Source organism: Poecile atricapillus, chromosome 8, assembly GCF_030490865.1.
Source record: "Poecile atricapillus isolate bPoeAtr1 chromosome 8, bPoeAtr1.hap1, whole genome shotgun sequence".
In the NCBI taxonomy this organism is placed as follows: domain Eukaryota; kingdom Metazoa; phylum Chordata; class Aves; order Passeriformes; family Paridae; genus Poecile; species Poecile atricapillus.
Genome location: NC_081256.1, coordinates 16,079,957 through 16,094,537, shown reverse-complemented (window position 1 = coordinate 16,094,537; position 14,581 = coordinate 16,079,957). Strand labels below are relative to the sequence as shown.

Sequence of the window (14,581 nt, the reverse complement as noted above, 5' to 3'; positions counted from 1 at the left end):
TGTTTGGCTGCCTGAGGTCTGCTATTTGACTATGCTGTCAAACCAGCCAAGTCATCCCTGACAAGTATATCTAGCTTGAAGTTTTTGTAGTTGTCCACCTGGGTGTTACTGGTGGGTCTGCAGTGCAATGGCTGAGCTCACTGGTGATCTTTTAGGGTGTAGGCAGTCCTGGACAGGTAGATGTACATTGGGGCAATCAATAAATTTCTACAGAGATGAGTGTTCTAAGCCTGGCAGGTAATGACTTGCAGACATTAACACATATCGTATTATCTATCTGCTCTCTGCCTTAAAGTATTAATACATTCTGTGTGGTGAGCCTCTGCAATAGAAAGCAACAACTGTAACAGCAATGTTTGCAGTAGGACTTGGTAGTATTGGACAGTTCTTGTGACTCAGGTTACTCTGTGTCTGGGGGCCCAACTGGACGTGGCTGAAAAGGGTGAATTTTCAAAGCATGGGTGTCATTACTTCTTAAGGCTCAATGCTGTTTTTAGGTACATCTAGAAGTCTTGGCACCAAGTGTCTGGAAAACTGCCCAGTGGAAAAGGACCTGGGGGTGCTGGTTGGCAGCCTGCTAAATATGAGCCAGTGTGTGCCCAGGTGGCCAGGAAGGCCAGTGCCATCCTGGCCTGGATCAGCAATAGTGTGGCCAGTGATCATCACCTGTACTGGGCACTGGTGAGGCCACACTTCAAATCCTGTGCTCAGTTCTGGGCTCCTCACTACAACACAGACATTGAGGTGCTGAGTGAGTCCAGAGAAAGGCAGTGAAGCTGGGAAGGGTCTGAAGCACAAGTCCTTGATGAGCTGGGGGTGTTTAGCCTGGAGCAGAGGAGGCTCAAGGAAGACCTTATTGCTCTCTACAAGTCCCTGGCAGGAGGTTGCAGCCAGGTGGCCATGGCCTCTTCTTCCAAGCACCAAGTGATGGGTAAGAGGAATTGGCCCAAGTTCTGTCAGGGGAAGTTTATATTGGATGTTAGAAAAAAAAGTCTTCAGTGCAAGGATGGCCAGTGATTGAAACAGGAAAGTATTTGGGTCACCATTCTAGAAGATATTAAAAAGATGTGTACATGTGGCAGTAAGGAGTGTACATGCTTTAGTGGCGAGCTTGGCAGTGCCAGGTCAGTGGTTGTACTTGATGACTTAATGTTTTTTTTCAACCCAAGTTATTCTAGGATTTTGTGATTGAAATATTCCAGCTCGTCAAAGAGATGGTCTTTAATATTCTCGACCTAAGGGTTGTGTTTTAAGCTTTGGGAATAAGAAGACTAATTATTATTTAGAAACATTGTAGGTGAAACCAGGTAGGGTGGAATTATCCAGTGATGAAAAACATGGCAGCCTTCTATAAAAAAGAAGAATGATAAATCTTATCAAATTTTGTGGCTGAGGCTTGCTCAAAGGATAACCTTTTGAGGTGCCTTGTGCTATTTTTTCACTATCTTGAGTATCTCCAGCTTCCTGTTTACACTGCAAGCACGTCACCTTCTGCTTTGAGGTGTTCAGCAGATACTCTCTCAGCTTTAGGACTGGTCTCTGGTACAGTGTGCAGGTGTCCTTACAGAAGTGAGATTATCAAACTAGTAGCCTTGGAGAAGGCACTTAGTGAATGCTGACGATTGCTGTCCCAAGGCAGGTTAAAAAATAAAATGACGTCCTGAGGGTTTGATTCCAAAATGCATACAGTGTTCCTTTTTAAAGCATTGGTAGGCAAGTGAGAGCTTAATGTTGGAGAATGGTGCAGACAGAGCACAAAGATCTCATGGCCTTGACCTCAAGGCATTTAGCTTAGAGCAGAGAGGATAACCTCCTTCCCAAATCCCAAGATGTTCTTAGCTTCCAGGCCAAGACTGCTGTTAGAAAAACCATGGTTGTTTGGTGATTTATTTATTTTTAATTATTATTTTGCATGTTTACACTTTCAGACCTCTGAGTTTGGTTCCTCATGGAGTCACTCAGGCTCCTTGTGGTGCCTTATAACTCTCAGCTATGTGTGATGCTCTGGTGCTGTGGCTGAGAAGCAGAAATTGTTCCAGTTCTCATGCTGCCCAGACCTGCTCTCTGTCTGGGGGGGATCCACCTTCTCCCTGGATGATTTTCTGATTCCTGTGGCGTGATGGGGCCTGGTGAGCAAGGCCCTAGGAATGTCATCTGTGTAACTGCAGCAGCCAGACGTGTCCTAGCCAGTCTCTGTCAGCACCCATGTGTAGTAGCAGGAGCTTGGGTATGTCCTGGTGTGATGGGAGAGGCAGGGCAGAAATGGGAATTGCGAGGCTGGGCCATGTATCTCACAGAGCAGCTTTGCTGGGTCTGGGAAGGAAAGGTCCCAGTTGCATGTTTTATCTGAAAGCTGCCCTCAGGGCAGCCTCTCACCTCCAGCTGGGTCAGGTTGGCTTTGTTTCAAGGAAATTGCAGGTTTTGGAGATTTACCTGTCTTGGAGTGGCCTGACCAGTCCCTACTGGTAAGAGTCTCTAAGAGATCCCAGCCTGCTTTCTAATCTGCAGGAATCTACATAACACAGGCATCCTTCTGAGACTGCTGGCTTGTAAAAGGCTGCATTTGCTGCTTGGCATTAATTTATCAGCTCTGTAGGCCCTAAAAATGACTTTTTAGCTGATGATACTGCTTTTTCATGTTACTTTTGTCTTTCCTCTCCCTCCTGTCCTTCAGATTAGAACTTGGAAACTGCAGATGCTCTAAACTGCGTATGACTCACACCTAGTTTATTTTGTGAATTGCCGAGCGCACAGTGCTGACGGAAAATGCTGGGAGTGGAGGGGGTGGGGAGAAAGAGATGGTTTTTAAGACCAAAAAGGAAATGCTTGGAACATGCATCTGTGGTCCCTGGGTCATTGAACTGGCCCGTATCCTGGACACGTTATGTGGGCCTCGTGAACCATGGGGGCCCTTGGGACCTGCAGTGAATGTCAAAACATGATCTAAGACTTCAGGCAGAAGTGAGGGCGATGTTTTGCTGTGAACCTTTCTGGAAAAGCCAGTGGGGGCTGACCTCTTGCTGAGACTGTGTGTTCCACACCACCCATTCTTGGGTGTTACCTACCTCTTTGTCACACACCTGAGTATCACTAACAACATCTAAGGCTGCCTTTGCTCCTCTCTTGTGGTTACCTCGATCTGTTTGAAGCAGTTTGGGATGTCAGAAATGCTGAGCTGTGGAGCTGAGGTAATGCTGGAGAAAGTGAGGTGGGTGGCAGAATGTAAAATGGAAGAGGTTATTTCATGAAATTTTGCTGAGCTGTTGTACCTAGGGACTTTCTGCCATAAAGGCAGGGCTGCAGCCTTGCTTCCAAGAGTGTCAGATGCACCAATGCACAAAAAGGCATATTTCCAGTGAGAACTACCAGAGGAGAAGACCTGTGCTTGAAGCATGCAGAGATGCTCTCGAGGATTCCTCAAGACAAGTGAGCTGGCAAGTGAGGCTCTTCTGTACATGGATTTTGGATCACTGTTAAGGGTGATGCTTCTGCCCTCATCCTCCCAGCTGGCACCTCTGCTGGACACAGCAGCCACTGTATCTGGGCAGGCATTTCTTTATTGACAGCTGTGCCAGAGTGTATTCCTGGTCTGCTCCCTGCTATGCCAAGGCAGATTGTCTTCATCAGACTATGGTAAACCTGGTGTGACTGTTTCAGACTTCACTGGACTTGCCAATTGTAGCTCTGATTGCACCCCTGCTGTTGTTTGCCTGGTCACTCCCAGCCAGGGCCCAGGGATGGGAAGTTAAGTTAATTTGCAACAGTGAAGGTAATATTAATCTCACCTTTCATTTTTTAGACATACAGTTAGGGAGCAAGGAAATGGATTTCTTGTCCCTTAAATACGAAGTGTTTCAGAGAGTAGAAATTGAGTCTGTTTTCATTGGGGCCATCCTATTTCTCAGCACAAACCCAGTGTACATAATACCTAGTAATGGTTGTGCTGCACCCTGCTGAGATAGGGCAGGGAATGAGAACTAGTGCTGATGAAACTTCAATTCAGACTGTGCCTAGCCAGTCCACATCTCCAATTATTTCATAGTTGCCTCATTGTGAGTCTTCAAGGATCCTTGGCCTCACTTGCAGCTGCTGTCATGCTTGGCTCGGTGCCATGGGTGCTGGGTCTAGTTGTGAGGGAATGCTCTACACTGCCATCAGCCCAAAATCTGCTAGGGAGGTGCAGGTGTTCCCATGCCTTGCCACATGGCTGTCTGACAGTGCTTAGTTGTCTTCATAATGGGATGTTCTCATCTTCCTTTGCACGCTGTTCTCAGGCTGATGGGACTTGAGAATAATGTGCTCAGATGAGTTGGAGGCAGCCAGCCCAGCCAAGTTTCTGACAGTGACGAAAGGTCTTGTGCTGCCTGCCTTGCCAGCAGCCACAGCAGCACAAAGAGAGGGCTGTGTGCTCGAACTGTCTGTTTGGGTTTGTAACAGGAGTGTGTGTGCAGCCAAATGGCTTCTTCAGCAATGCTCAAATAATTCCAAATGTGTGAACAAACCCAAGGCTTGCTGCTGCCCTACCAGTCTGTTCCATGCTGTGTCCTCTGTGAGATGGGAACACCAGGGAACCCGGACACTGAGGAGCTTCCAGTGTGCATATCTGTGCTAACTGTCCAGCTTCCCTCTCTCTGTACTGGACCTTGGTGGGTTAATATCCCTGGTTTAAGACCCAGCCCCTTTATTCATGTTGAAGCCTGCAAGTTGGTGGCTCATCCCAGGGCAGCGTCCCCATTTACTTTGCCGGTGTTGTGTGGATGTGGGACAGGCAGTGGCAGGGCACAGCCTCAGGTCTGGGTGCTGTGTGGCCATGTTGGGGATGGCACTGGACCTTGGCACCTTTGGGTCAGGAACTGGAAGCTGCACCAGGGAAGGTGGTGCTCTGGCCTATATGTGCTTCTTGTTCCTGGCACTGAACTTCAAAACAATCTAAACAGGAGCCTTTGTCCCTGCTTTATGTCTGTGACATCCAGCAGCTTTCAGCTGTAGCCTGTCAGAGCTGAGAATTTGAGGAGCTTGTTTTGCTTGTTTGTTTGGAGAGCCATGGACAACTTCCAGCACTTCTCTGGAGGAGCATCTAGAAGAAGCAGGCCTGTTTATGGAACACGAGTCTGTATGGATTTTGCCTTTTTATTTTGAGCACATGCTTTCTTTAGGAAGTCTTTAGTGGCCTGTAGATCCAAAAAGGTTAAACAATCATTGCTGTATTGTAGGAATAAAGCTCAGTGATACAGATGAGGTTCTGGGGTTGGTGCAAGACTATCAGAATACAAGGATCAATGTCCTACCATGGCCTTCCCACTTTCTCACCCATGTGCCAAGCATGTTTCTGTAACGTGTATTTTTCCAAGCAGAGAAGTGTGTCTGGGTGTGAGTAGAATGAAGTAAAAAACCAAAAAAACAAAACTAAAGCTAAAGTCCTCCCATGCTCATGTCTCTGGGGATGCTGGAGAAAGCTCCTGCCAGCACTGTTAGCACCATGACTGACTAACAAGACAGAGCTCTTGAATACCACAGGGATCAGAACAGTGTGAGCCTGTGCAGGATGGGTTTGGGAAGGGCTAGGATGTACTTTTATAAGCATTACTTGTAGCAGTGATCCCTGTGCAAAAAAAAATGTGTAGCTCTGAAATATTCATCCTTGCTCCTGTGCTGCCTGCCTTGTCTTACTGGTACAGCTGTTCAGGCAGCTGTGTTGTGGACTTGCTCAGAGACCTATTGCAGTTAAAAATATCACTTCCCTCCCATCCTCCCATTCTCTCTGTTGTTGTGGTTGGTTGTTTTTAAACAGGCAAGAGTAAGTGCTGCTTCTTAAATACATAGCAGTAATATTAGCCCTAGATTTGAGCAGACTGGCTCTGTGCTGAGGTGTCCTTGGTTAGCTCTGAACTCATGGTGAGGCTCAAACCTCTTGAGTTAGATGTGTCCTTCCAGCAAGCCAGATGATGCTTCTTGTGAGCAGAAGGTGGTTGTTCCAAAATCAGGAAGCTGAAGTAGTATTAGGGATCACAGAATTATTCTCTAGGGCAAGATTCTCTTGCCCTGTCCAGTAAAAAGCATGTGTTGGTGACCACCGAGCACTCTGGGTTTGTCACCTGTGAATAGCACTGCTGCCTGTGACTCAGCTGTGGATTTTCCACATCTGTGGCTCAAGGCAACATTTTTTCTTTGTACGGAAATGGCCACTGGAAGCATTTCAATGCTATTGAGTTTCATATCATCTTTCCTTTTTTAAAAGAAGTTGCAATGAAAAAAAAGCAACAACAAAACCTTAATTACACCATCCAGATTTGTTCATGCTTAAAGTGGGCCACTGTGGGATCATATAACTAACCTTTGTCCTCATCTCCACCCTGCTGCATGTCACTGTCCTTCCCTGAAGTGTTGCTCTGGCTGTTAGGAGATTTTGTCATCTGAAAACACCTTTCAATGCAGACTGGACCAAAAATACCATTGAATATGATAAAGTATTATCTGATCTCTTGGTACAGACTACTAGAAACTCTTCCACATATTTTGTGAGGATACCTGGGTGTAGAGTAATGTCTTGATGCTTCTCTAGTGGGGCATGTGCATCTGTGAGAAAAGGGAAGGCTTGTGAGATTGTGGCTCAGGAAAATGCAGCTACTTTCTCATTTCCTTTGTGGTGATGGAAATGTTTTATCTTTTCTGACTGAACCCTTTCACAAACAGAATCCTCATAAATTCCCCTTGTACTTTTGATGCATGCTGGGGGTTTTGGGATTATTTTCAGTTAATCTTTTAGGCTGTACCTGCGCTCTGCTAAAGAGAAATCTTGGTCTTCCCCAGAGGTTTTGCCAGTGGAGTGCAGCAGAAGGAGTTTGTACTTCCCTCTGTGGCTTTAGAAGCACCTTGTAGTTCTGTTTTGTGTTGTGTTTCAAGTGGGAAATGTTCCCCTCTGTGGGTGCTGTTAGGCTTCTTAGCTTGTCACATTGAGGGAAAAATAAGTGACAGACGTCTCTAGTGTAAATTTTTGGTGCCACTGCCTTAAACTGCTCTTGAAGCAGGCAGAAATGGCAGGTCTGGCAGGTGTGTGAGACAGGTCACTGTCTGTCTTGAGTTCACTGAGAAGCTGATGTGAACCTGCCACCAAAAGGCTGAGCCTGATGCTGTGTGTCTGTCCCTGTCCCAGTATGTATGTGGCTTGTGTTTTGTTGCCCTACTGCATATCATAACAAGTTAAAAATACACTCTGGTGTTTTTCTACAATGCAAGTAGAGCATTCCTTTAGAAGTTCAGGTGGGAAAGTGATAGGCATTGGCAAATATCTTCTGCTTTTAAACTGGTGCTAAAGGGAGTTAATCTGTTTCCGATTTCACTTTTCTCAAGGTCATTTTCAGCATCTTTTGAAGAAGCTCTACTTCTCACTGCCCATAATGCTGTGGTTGATCACATATCTGGGTTCTAGGTGCAAATCCAGCATCTGCACTTTAAATCAGTAAAGCTTACAAGAAACAACTGAAAATAATGCCTGAGCTGGTGGAAATGCCTTGCAGTGAGAGCCATGGAGCTCAGTCTGTTCAGGTTTGGAGAGGTGCCAGTGTGCACATACCCCTTGTGCCATGAAAATAGTATTCTCAGACTCTTTAACCTGGCACAGGAAGTCACAGTAAGCACAAATGCTTGCCCTTGGTTTTAACCGAATGCAGTCAGTGTGGGCATTGCTATAAATATATAATATATATTCTGTTTGAATGGAATGCAGAGGTTTGTACATAAGATCTGATCCAGTGGTAGCATGAACAGTTCTGTTCTTTAAGTGAAAGTGGAGGGAAGAGTGGAGAAGGCATTTTATGCCAACAAGGACAAAGAAATAAATATGTACAAAAATAGACATGATGGCAGGAATGGGGGAAAACACAAGTCCAAACCTTGGCTGGTAGAAAGTGTGTCAGAAGTCCATGTGTCTCTATGCTCCCCTGATTGCCATAGCTCGTTTGATGCTTTTTTGTTTGTTTTTGTTTTTCCTGATGCTAATTATCTTTACTTTGTTTCCCTATTCAGTATGTCGAGACTTTGCTATTCTGGAAGATCATACCTTGGCCCATAATTTACAGGAACAAGAGAGTAAGTAGCAATCATCTTCTGAACAAACTGAAGCAACCTTGTCCCAACAGATATCTGGCTTTATTTGATTTTGCCAAGAAAAATGCTTCCTGCTTTTATTTAATTTTTATCCTTTTAATGGAATACAGTTTATTATTGCTGTCTTCACTATCCTGTAATACTACACTTCTCTCTGCTCCAACTCACATTGTACCCCAGAGATAGTTGCATTTCATATTTCAATTTTGTGCTGAGTTTGTTTATGCCATTTATGATAAAATTGCATGTAGGAGTGCACTTGGGGTTTTGTTGCTGTGCAAGGATTTTAGAAATGACTAGCAATTTTGGAAGCTTCAAGTTTTATAGTCTGACCTGAAGTACAACCAGAAGAGGTCTGTTTGTTTACTTATTTCAGAATTGCCAGTGTCTGCCTTTTGAAAGGAGCCTTCCTTTTCAGACATTTTGAGGTAGGGCAGCTGTACACTCGAAGGGTTTATAAAGGAGAAATAAAAGTACAGCCAGGAACTTCAAAGTGATTGGTCCTTTTTTTTTTTTTTTAATGATTATTTTTTTTACAAGCTTATCTGTTACTTTGGGTATGTTTACATTGCAGTTTCAAGTGTGGTGGCCTCTCTAATCAACTTCTCACCAGTTTGGTATCTGCCAGTACCAGGTGCTAATGCCATTCCTGCTGCTCCACCAAGGGTGCAGCTGCTTGTGCCCTTGGTGCTGGAACCTGAGACCACTGAATTAAAGATGACTGGGCTGCAGTTCATGTAGCCATTTTTTCTGGCAGGCAATATCCATGTATGGTAAAGGACTCACTGGAGCACTAAGTTGCTCTGTTGCTAAATATAAAGGTAGTGAGATTTTTAGAACTGATTATGCTGAGAGTGAGAGGAGTTTTCTTCTGTAGAGGTTCTTGAGAACAAATTTGGAAAGTATCCATAAGGAGTGGTTTAGGTTCAGCACATCCTCACTGGCCTCTGGTGGTCCCTCCCAGACCCACTTCATTCATCTAAGGTGATTTTCCATGGTCAGAAAATGAAATCCAAAGCCTAAAAACTATTCCCCATAAACGTAGGTATGTTAAGACATGCAGAGCTTGTTTTGGTAACAGACATGTATACAGCCCCCTCAGTGCTGAAAAGAGGCAATCTCAAGCTGCTAGCATAATTTCAGTTCAGGACTTTCCCACCTTTAGAGAGATTGCTCGGTGTTTCCCTGCCAAGATCTGTCTTCCTTTCTGGGCTGGAATCTCCCTCCCACTTGGTTTATCTTGTTCACACAGTGAAGTTCTGCAGCCTGATTTGAGGGTTCTTGTCTGTGTTTATTTCCAGTTGAGCATCACTTGGCCACAAATGTTCAGCGTAATCGTCTGGTGCAACATGACTTGCAGATGGCCAAGCAACTGCAAGAGGAGGAGGATAAGAAAGCTCGTGCTCAAATCCAGAAACACCAAAAAGACTTGTGAGTTTGTGCTGGAGATCTTGGAATGGGAATGCTAGTCCCATTTGGTCAGAGCACTAATATCAGCTGCTTTGAGTTGACAGTGCGTGCAGTTCATCAGCCTTTTGCTTTTGTTTCTTTTTTACTTTGGCTGTCCATTGCTGTAAAAGTATTGATAGCAGGCTCTGCCACAGAGGAATGAGAACAGGGTGGGAGCAGGTGGTCCTGAAGCCCATCCTGCCTTAGATACTGTTGTCTGTTGATCAGAAGGAGCCTTCCCATTGTACTGCTTGTTGTCAAAATGGGGTAACTTGGCCACTTGTGTTGACCTTGTCCCTGGCTGAAGTTTGAGAGTGAGGGACCTGTGCCACAGTGCTACAGGGGAAATCTCCCTTATGTTGAAATTGCAGATATTAGTGTGTTTTCCCTGTGCCTGATGATGTGCTTTTGAGGAGCTGGGTGTGATGCTTTTTGGTGTCCTGCTGACAGCTGAAAGCCCCTGCCTGTGCTTGCAGATATTCAGTGTGAAATGACCTGGGAAGGGGAATTGCTGCTCCAGGGTGGCTCGATGGGATGGGTGTTGGGGGACAGGCCTTCTCTTGCAGTCACTGACTTCTGCAGCAACTGTGGGAGGGTATTTAATCAGTGATCCAGTTTGCTCTGCAGGTTTGCTCAGTCCCTACTCACCACATCTTAACCCTGTGGTCTGTGGTTTGGCTCTCTGTGTGGCACGGCTCTCAGCTGTGGAGCTGCTGTAGAAGCTAAACATGGCAGCACAGGGCAAAACAAACTGTTTCAAATCCAGGGTGGACTTGCAGAGTTTGTGTGACCGGGCTCAGCCAGATCCCACTTGTGAGAGGTGGCTGGATGGGGGTCCCTGCAAATACAAGGTCTACAAGGCAGGATGAATCTCCCAGCAGCTGTGCTGCCTCCCGGCTTTTGTTGGGCTCTGGGATGCCACCCACCAGGTGCAGTTGGTGGTGGATCACAGAGCCTGGGTGGCTCATCTGACAGGACCAGTGACAGAGCAGAAGAGCTCTGTGCTGCAGATGTGGGAGATACAGGACTGGCTTCAAAGCAGCATCTCATGAAAGCTTTGAAGCTGGGGCGTGACAGATCAGCATACTGGGACAGACGTTATGTACATATGCATCTCTCAAGTCTGTGCTTTTTTTCAATAGTTTTGTCTTATTACCAATTAGAGATGTGAGTGAGTATAAAAATACAACATAAAAATTGATTTTGTATGGCAGACATGATTCCTTTTGCTAGGAGCTGCAAACAATTTTCTTGTTGTAGGACTCTGTAAAATGGGATTTACGAACTTTGGAGCTAAAGCACAGACAGAACTGCTGATGTAAAATGTTGTGTCAGCAGCCGTTCTGCTTCTGAGAGCAGGACCTCTTTTGCAAAAATAGTAAAAGAAGTTGGAGGCTTCCTTTTGTAATTGGATCTTTTTCTTCCTTAGTTCTTTGTATGTTCCCACTGTCTCTTCCTTGTCCATGATCTGGCAACAAAATAATCCGTGTTGTTGCTCTCTGTGTCATCTAGGGCAGTTTGAAACTACACAGTGATGGGAGGAGTAAGAGGGCAGAGCTAAGAGGTCTTTAGAAGCAGAAAACAAAAAACCTCTTCAAATTTATTTGCTTTCTTCTCATTCAAGTCCTAATTTCTCTCAGAAAGACTTTGTGAAGATAAATGAGAGAATAGAAACATTTCTTTTTAAGAATTCAGGGAAGCATCAAACCTGATTTTTGTGCTTTAAAAGCATCTCTCACATCTAGCTGAGCAGCCTGCACACTGCTAAGCATAGTAGCAAGATTACTAAAATAAAATAGTGTGAAAATATGTTCTTTCCCTGTTTTGCTCTCAGTGCTGTGATAGCTCTGTTGCACTGATGTGAACAGTTCCTTTGAACAGTTCCCTTAAACATTCCCTTTTTTCTCCTTACCTGGCAGCAACTAGTAGCTGCAGTCACTGTGAATGGGAGGGAGCTTTCTGATCACACAAAATTTTAGTTTTATAAACTGATGTAGAGTTTTCACAACATTCTTAACACTCCTGGCTGTCCAGGAGTGAAGGACATGAGTGGGATGTTCAGGAGTGGTGATTTTTATGTTGCTCTGGCTGATTTCTGGGGTCTGATGGGCACTGGAGCTCACATTAAGGAAAATAAAGGACAAGAAGAGCTGTCAAAGCTCTTGAACCTATTTTCTTATGCTCACACAAGTTAATACATTACTTTGTTGACTGACTAATCAAGTCTCAGTATTTAATTACTGCTGAGCAATAAAACCCCAAATCTAATCCTCTGTGGCTGTTTAGTTCTTAGGAATTGATGTGGTGTATTCCAAGATGTGCCATGAGAAAGAAGAAAATGCTTTTGTGTTTCCAATACTTGTGGTGTTCTTTGCTGCTAACAGAGAGGCAATGACCTTGTTGCCTTGGCTGTGAAAGATGATTAGTTATTTTTCTGTCCTGTTTGTCTGCAATAGGATGTATTTTAAGCATTTAGCAAGTCATTTTGTGCTGATGAACTTGGCACCTTAGCTCTGCTCACAGGTGCCAGGGGAACTGGAGACGTGCAATGCCTTGATGTGTCTGACCTTTCTAACTTATTTTCTACCTGGTTTCATGTCCTCAGAGCCTGGGGTTGTAAAGGATCCACTACCAGGCTCACTGACAACCTGCTCCCTAGGATTTACTTATTCAGCTACTGTTTTGCTGGAAGCTGTGGTTCTCTGCTGGTGCCAGCTTTGCCAAGGTCCCTTTTTTAAAAAGCACGCTTAAGAGCTAGATGTGCTGCTGTGTGAACTCCTGTGGCTTTGAACAGATCTGTCCCCAGAGTCAAATGAAACACACATAGGCACATGCAAAAGTAGCCAGGTTTTATTACCTGGATGAAAGAAATTCATGTCATAAGATGTCATGTTTAACCTGCTGATAACTCCAGCCTGATTGCAGGTCTGCTTCCAAGGAGCTGTTGACAGAAATAGTCTTCTTTTCCTTCTTGCTCTGTGTGCCTTTTGGTTGCCTATGACAAATGAGTTGTTTCTTAGTGACATCTGTTCTCCAAACACTCATGTTGCAATGTCCTTCCTCTCCACCCTTGCCACATATCCACCCCTTCTGCTTCTCTCCTCCTTCTATCTACTTTCTGTAAAAGAAGGCCCTGTTGTGCCACTGGCTGCTCCAGCCATGCCACATTTCTTGGTTTTGCAACAAAAAGTGCTTGTCTGCACTTAAAAGTGTTTTATCTTCCTCTTCTCATGTCCTCAGTTCTCTCCCAGTCTTTTGCCTCCAGATTCACTAGGTCATTTATGCCCAGATTCTTCCTCAAACCTAGAGCTGGTTGCTCCAGCCCACGTAGCACAGCTTAGGCATAGCTCGGTCTGCTTCACTTACTTGCTTATCTTCAGCTCTTGGTAGTCTTCTCATCACCTATCTGTTCATTGTCAGTTTATTCTGCAAAAGATTGTATTCTGATAACTCTGCTTGTTGCTGCTCCCAGCTGTTCTCCTCCTATGCCTTGCCTTTCAGTAGCTGCAGTTGTGGGGATTGACTTTTCTGACCTGTTTAGAGCTGCTCTTTAGCTCAATCTCAACAGTGCTGAGAGGTTTTAGTCTTTCTTTTCAAATCTCCCAGCCCGTTTCTGAATTGTCCTGAAGAATCCTTGGCTATTGTTCCAGCCTGTTTGCTGGGCATCAGAGCATGCTGCTGAATGTGGCACTGTTCTTGCAGATGATTTCCAGCCTTCCTGGTCTATCTGCTCAGCCAAACCTCTCATGTCTCAATTGCTCTGATCTCTCCCCGTCCCCAGTTAATGCAGTCTTGTGTTCCTGCATCCTTACTGGCACTGTAGCAATGGCTCCTTCCCCCTTGTTTTCAGACATGTTGCTCCCTTGCCTCTTGGCACTGGTCCTGCTTTTGTGTCTCATCCCACCTCAGTGGCATTTCTCATTCATTACTTTACTGCCACCTCCAGCCTCCACTTGGCCTATGTACCATATTCCTGCACTTCCTTCTCTTCGGCTTACAAGCGAAAGCCACTTCCCAGAAGTGCCTGCATTAACCATACGCGTGAACCCCTCCTTTGATACCACACGTACAAAAACTCAGCAGAATTAGGTTGTTTGCAGACTCCTGAGCACTACCTTGGCCTGCCCTATTTTGTAGTACCTATCTCATTTCTTAGCAATCTGCCCATGAATCTCTTTTTACTTTTTACTCCGTGGATATTTTGGGAAGTATTTTCTAGATTTGGCCACCAGTAAGTACAAGGAGTTCTGGTCCCTGATGAGGATTCACAGCTCTGCACTAACACTGAGTAATAATTCTTTTGTGTAAATCAGGTGGATTTTTTTTTAGCTCTTTTATCCCTTTTTCCAGGCTGAGTGATGCCTGTGATTTCAGCTGCCTATAATCCCTGTCTCCTTGCCTTCTAGGGAACGACAGGACTGCGAGATTGCTCAGGAAATCCAAGTGAAGCTTGCGTTTGAAGCAGAGGAACGCCGCAGGCAAGAGGAAAAAGACGAGGTAACCTTTAAAGCTGCAGGGATGGCAGGGCTATTTGTAGCAGCCCTTTCAGGATAGACATTTCTTGGCCAGTGGCCACAGGAGTTGGCTTGCATGGTGGCAGTCCTTGTCTTGACAGATCTCTGTATGCACAGAGATTTTGGGGAGTCCTGTTACAGGAATAAGATACAGTCATAGTACTCACACTCAAGGGTCATAAGGGTTGTTGATGCCAGTGGCCTTGCTAATGAAGAGGGCCAGTAATAGGTTAGTCTTCTTGGGGTATTTATTGCCTCGCTGTAGGAAATTGTAATTGTTTATAGACTCTGAGACACGCTTGCTTTCTCAAATGCAAAACAGGCTGTGATTTCTTTGTCTTTGATGCAAAGATTTCAGCAGGACTCTCAGCCCAGCCATCTGCTTCTGGCTTCTCCACTCTTCAGTTTAGTCTTTCACAGCCTGAACACCCTGTTACAGTTTCTAGCTAGCAGATTCCTTTTGTGACTTCAGAATTTTCTCTGCTGCTTTTGCTTGAGAGTGGGTGGTGTGA

General features: G+C 45.0%; 1 protein-coding gene across 3 annotated transcripts in view; it reads left to right on the top strand.

Annotated features, from left to right (window-relative positions):
- CCDC50 (coiled-coil domain containing 50) overlaps nt 1-14,581 on the top strand; it is a 42,913-nt gene that overhangs the window by 9,829 nt on the left and 18,503 nt on the right. For all 3 annotated transcript variants that reach the window (XM_058843568.1, XM_058843570.1, XM_058843569.1), the window contains exons 2-4: nt 8,026-8,088; nt 9,408-9,537; nt 13,962-14,052. In XM_058843568.1, the coding sequence (XP_058699551.1) occupies nt 8,026-8,088; nt 9,408-9,537; nt 13,962-14,052 (284 nt within the window). The remainder of the gene's footprint in view (nt 1-8,025; nt 8,089-9,407; nt 9,538-13,961; nt 14,053-14,581) is intronic.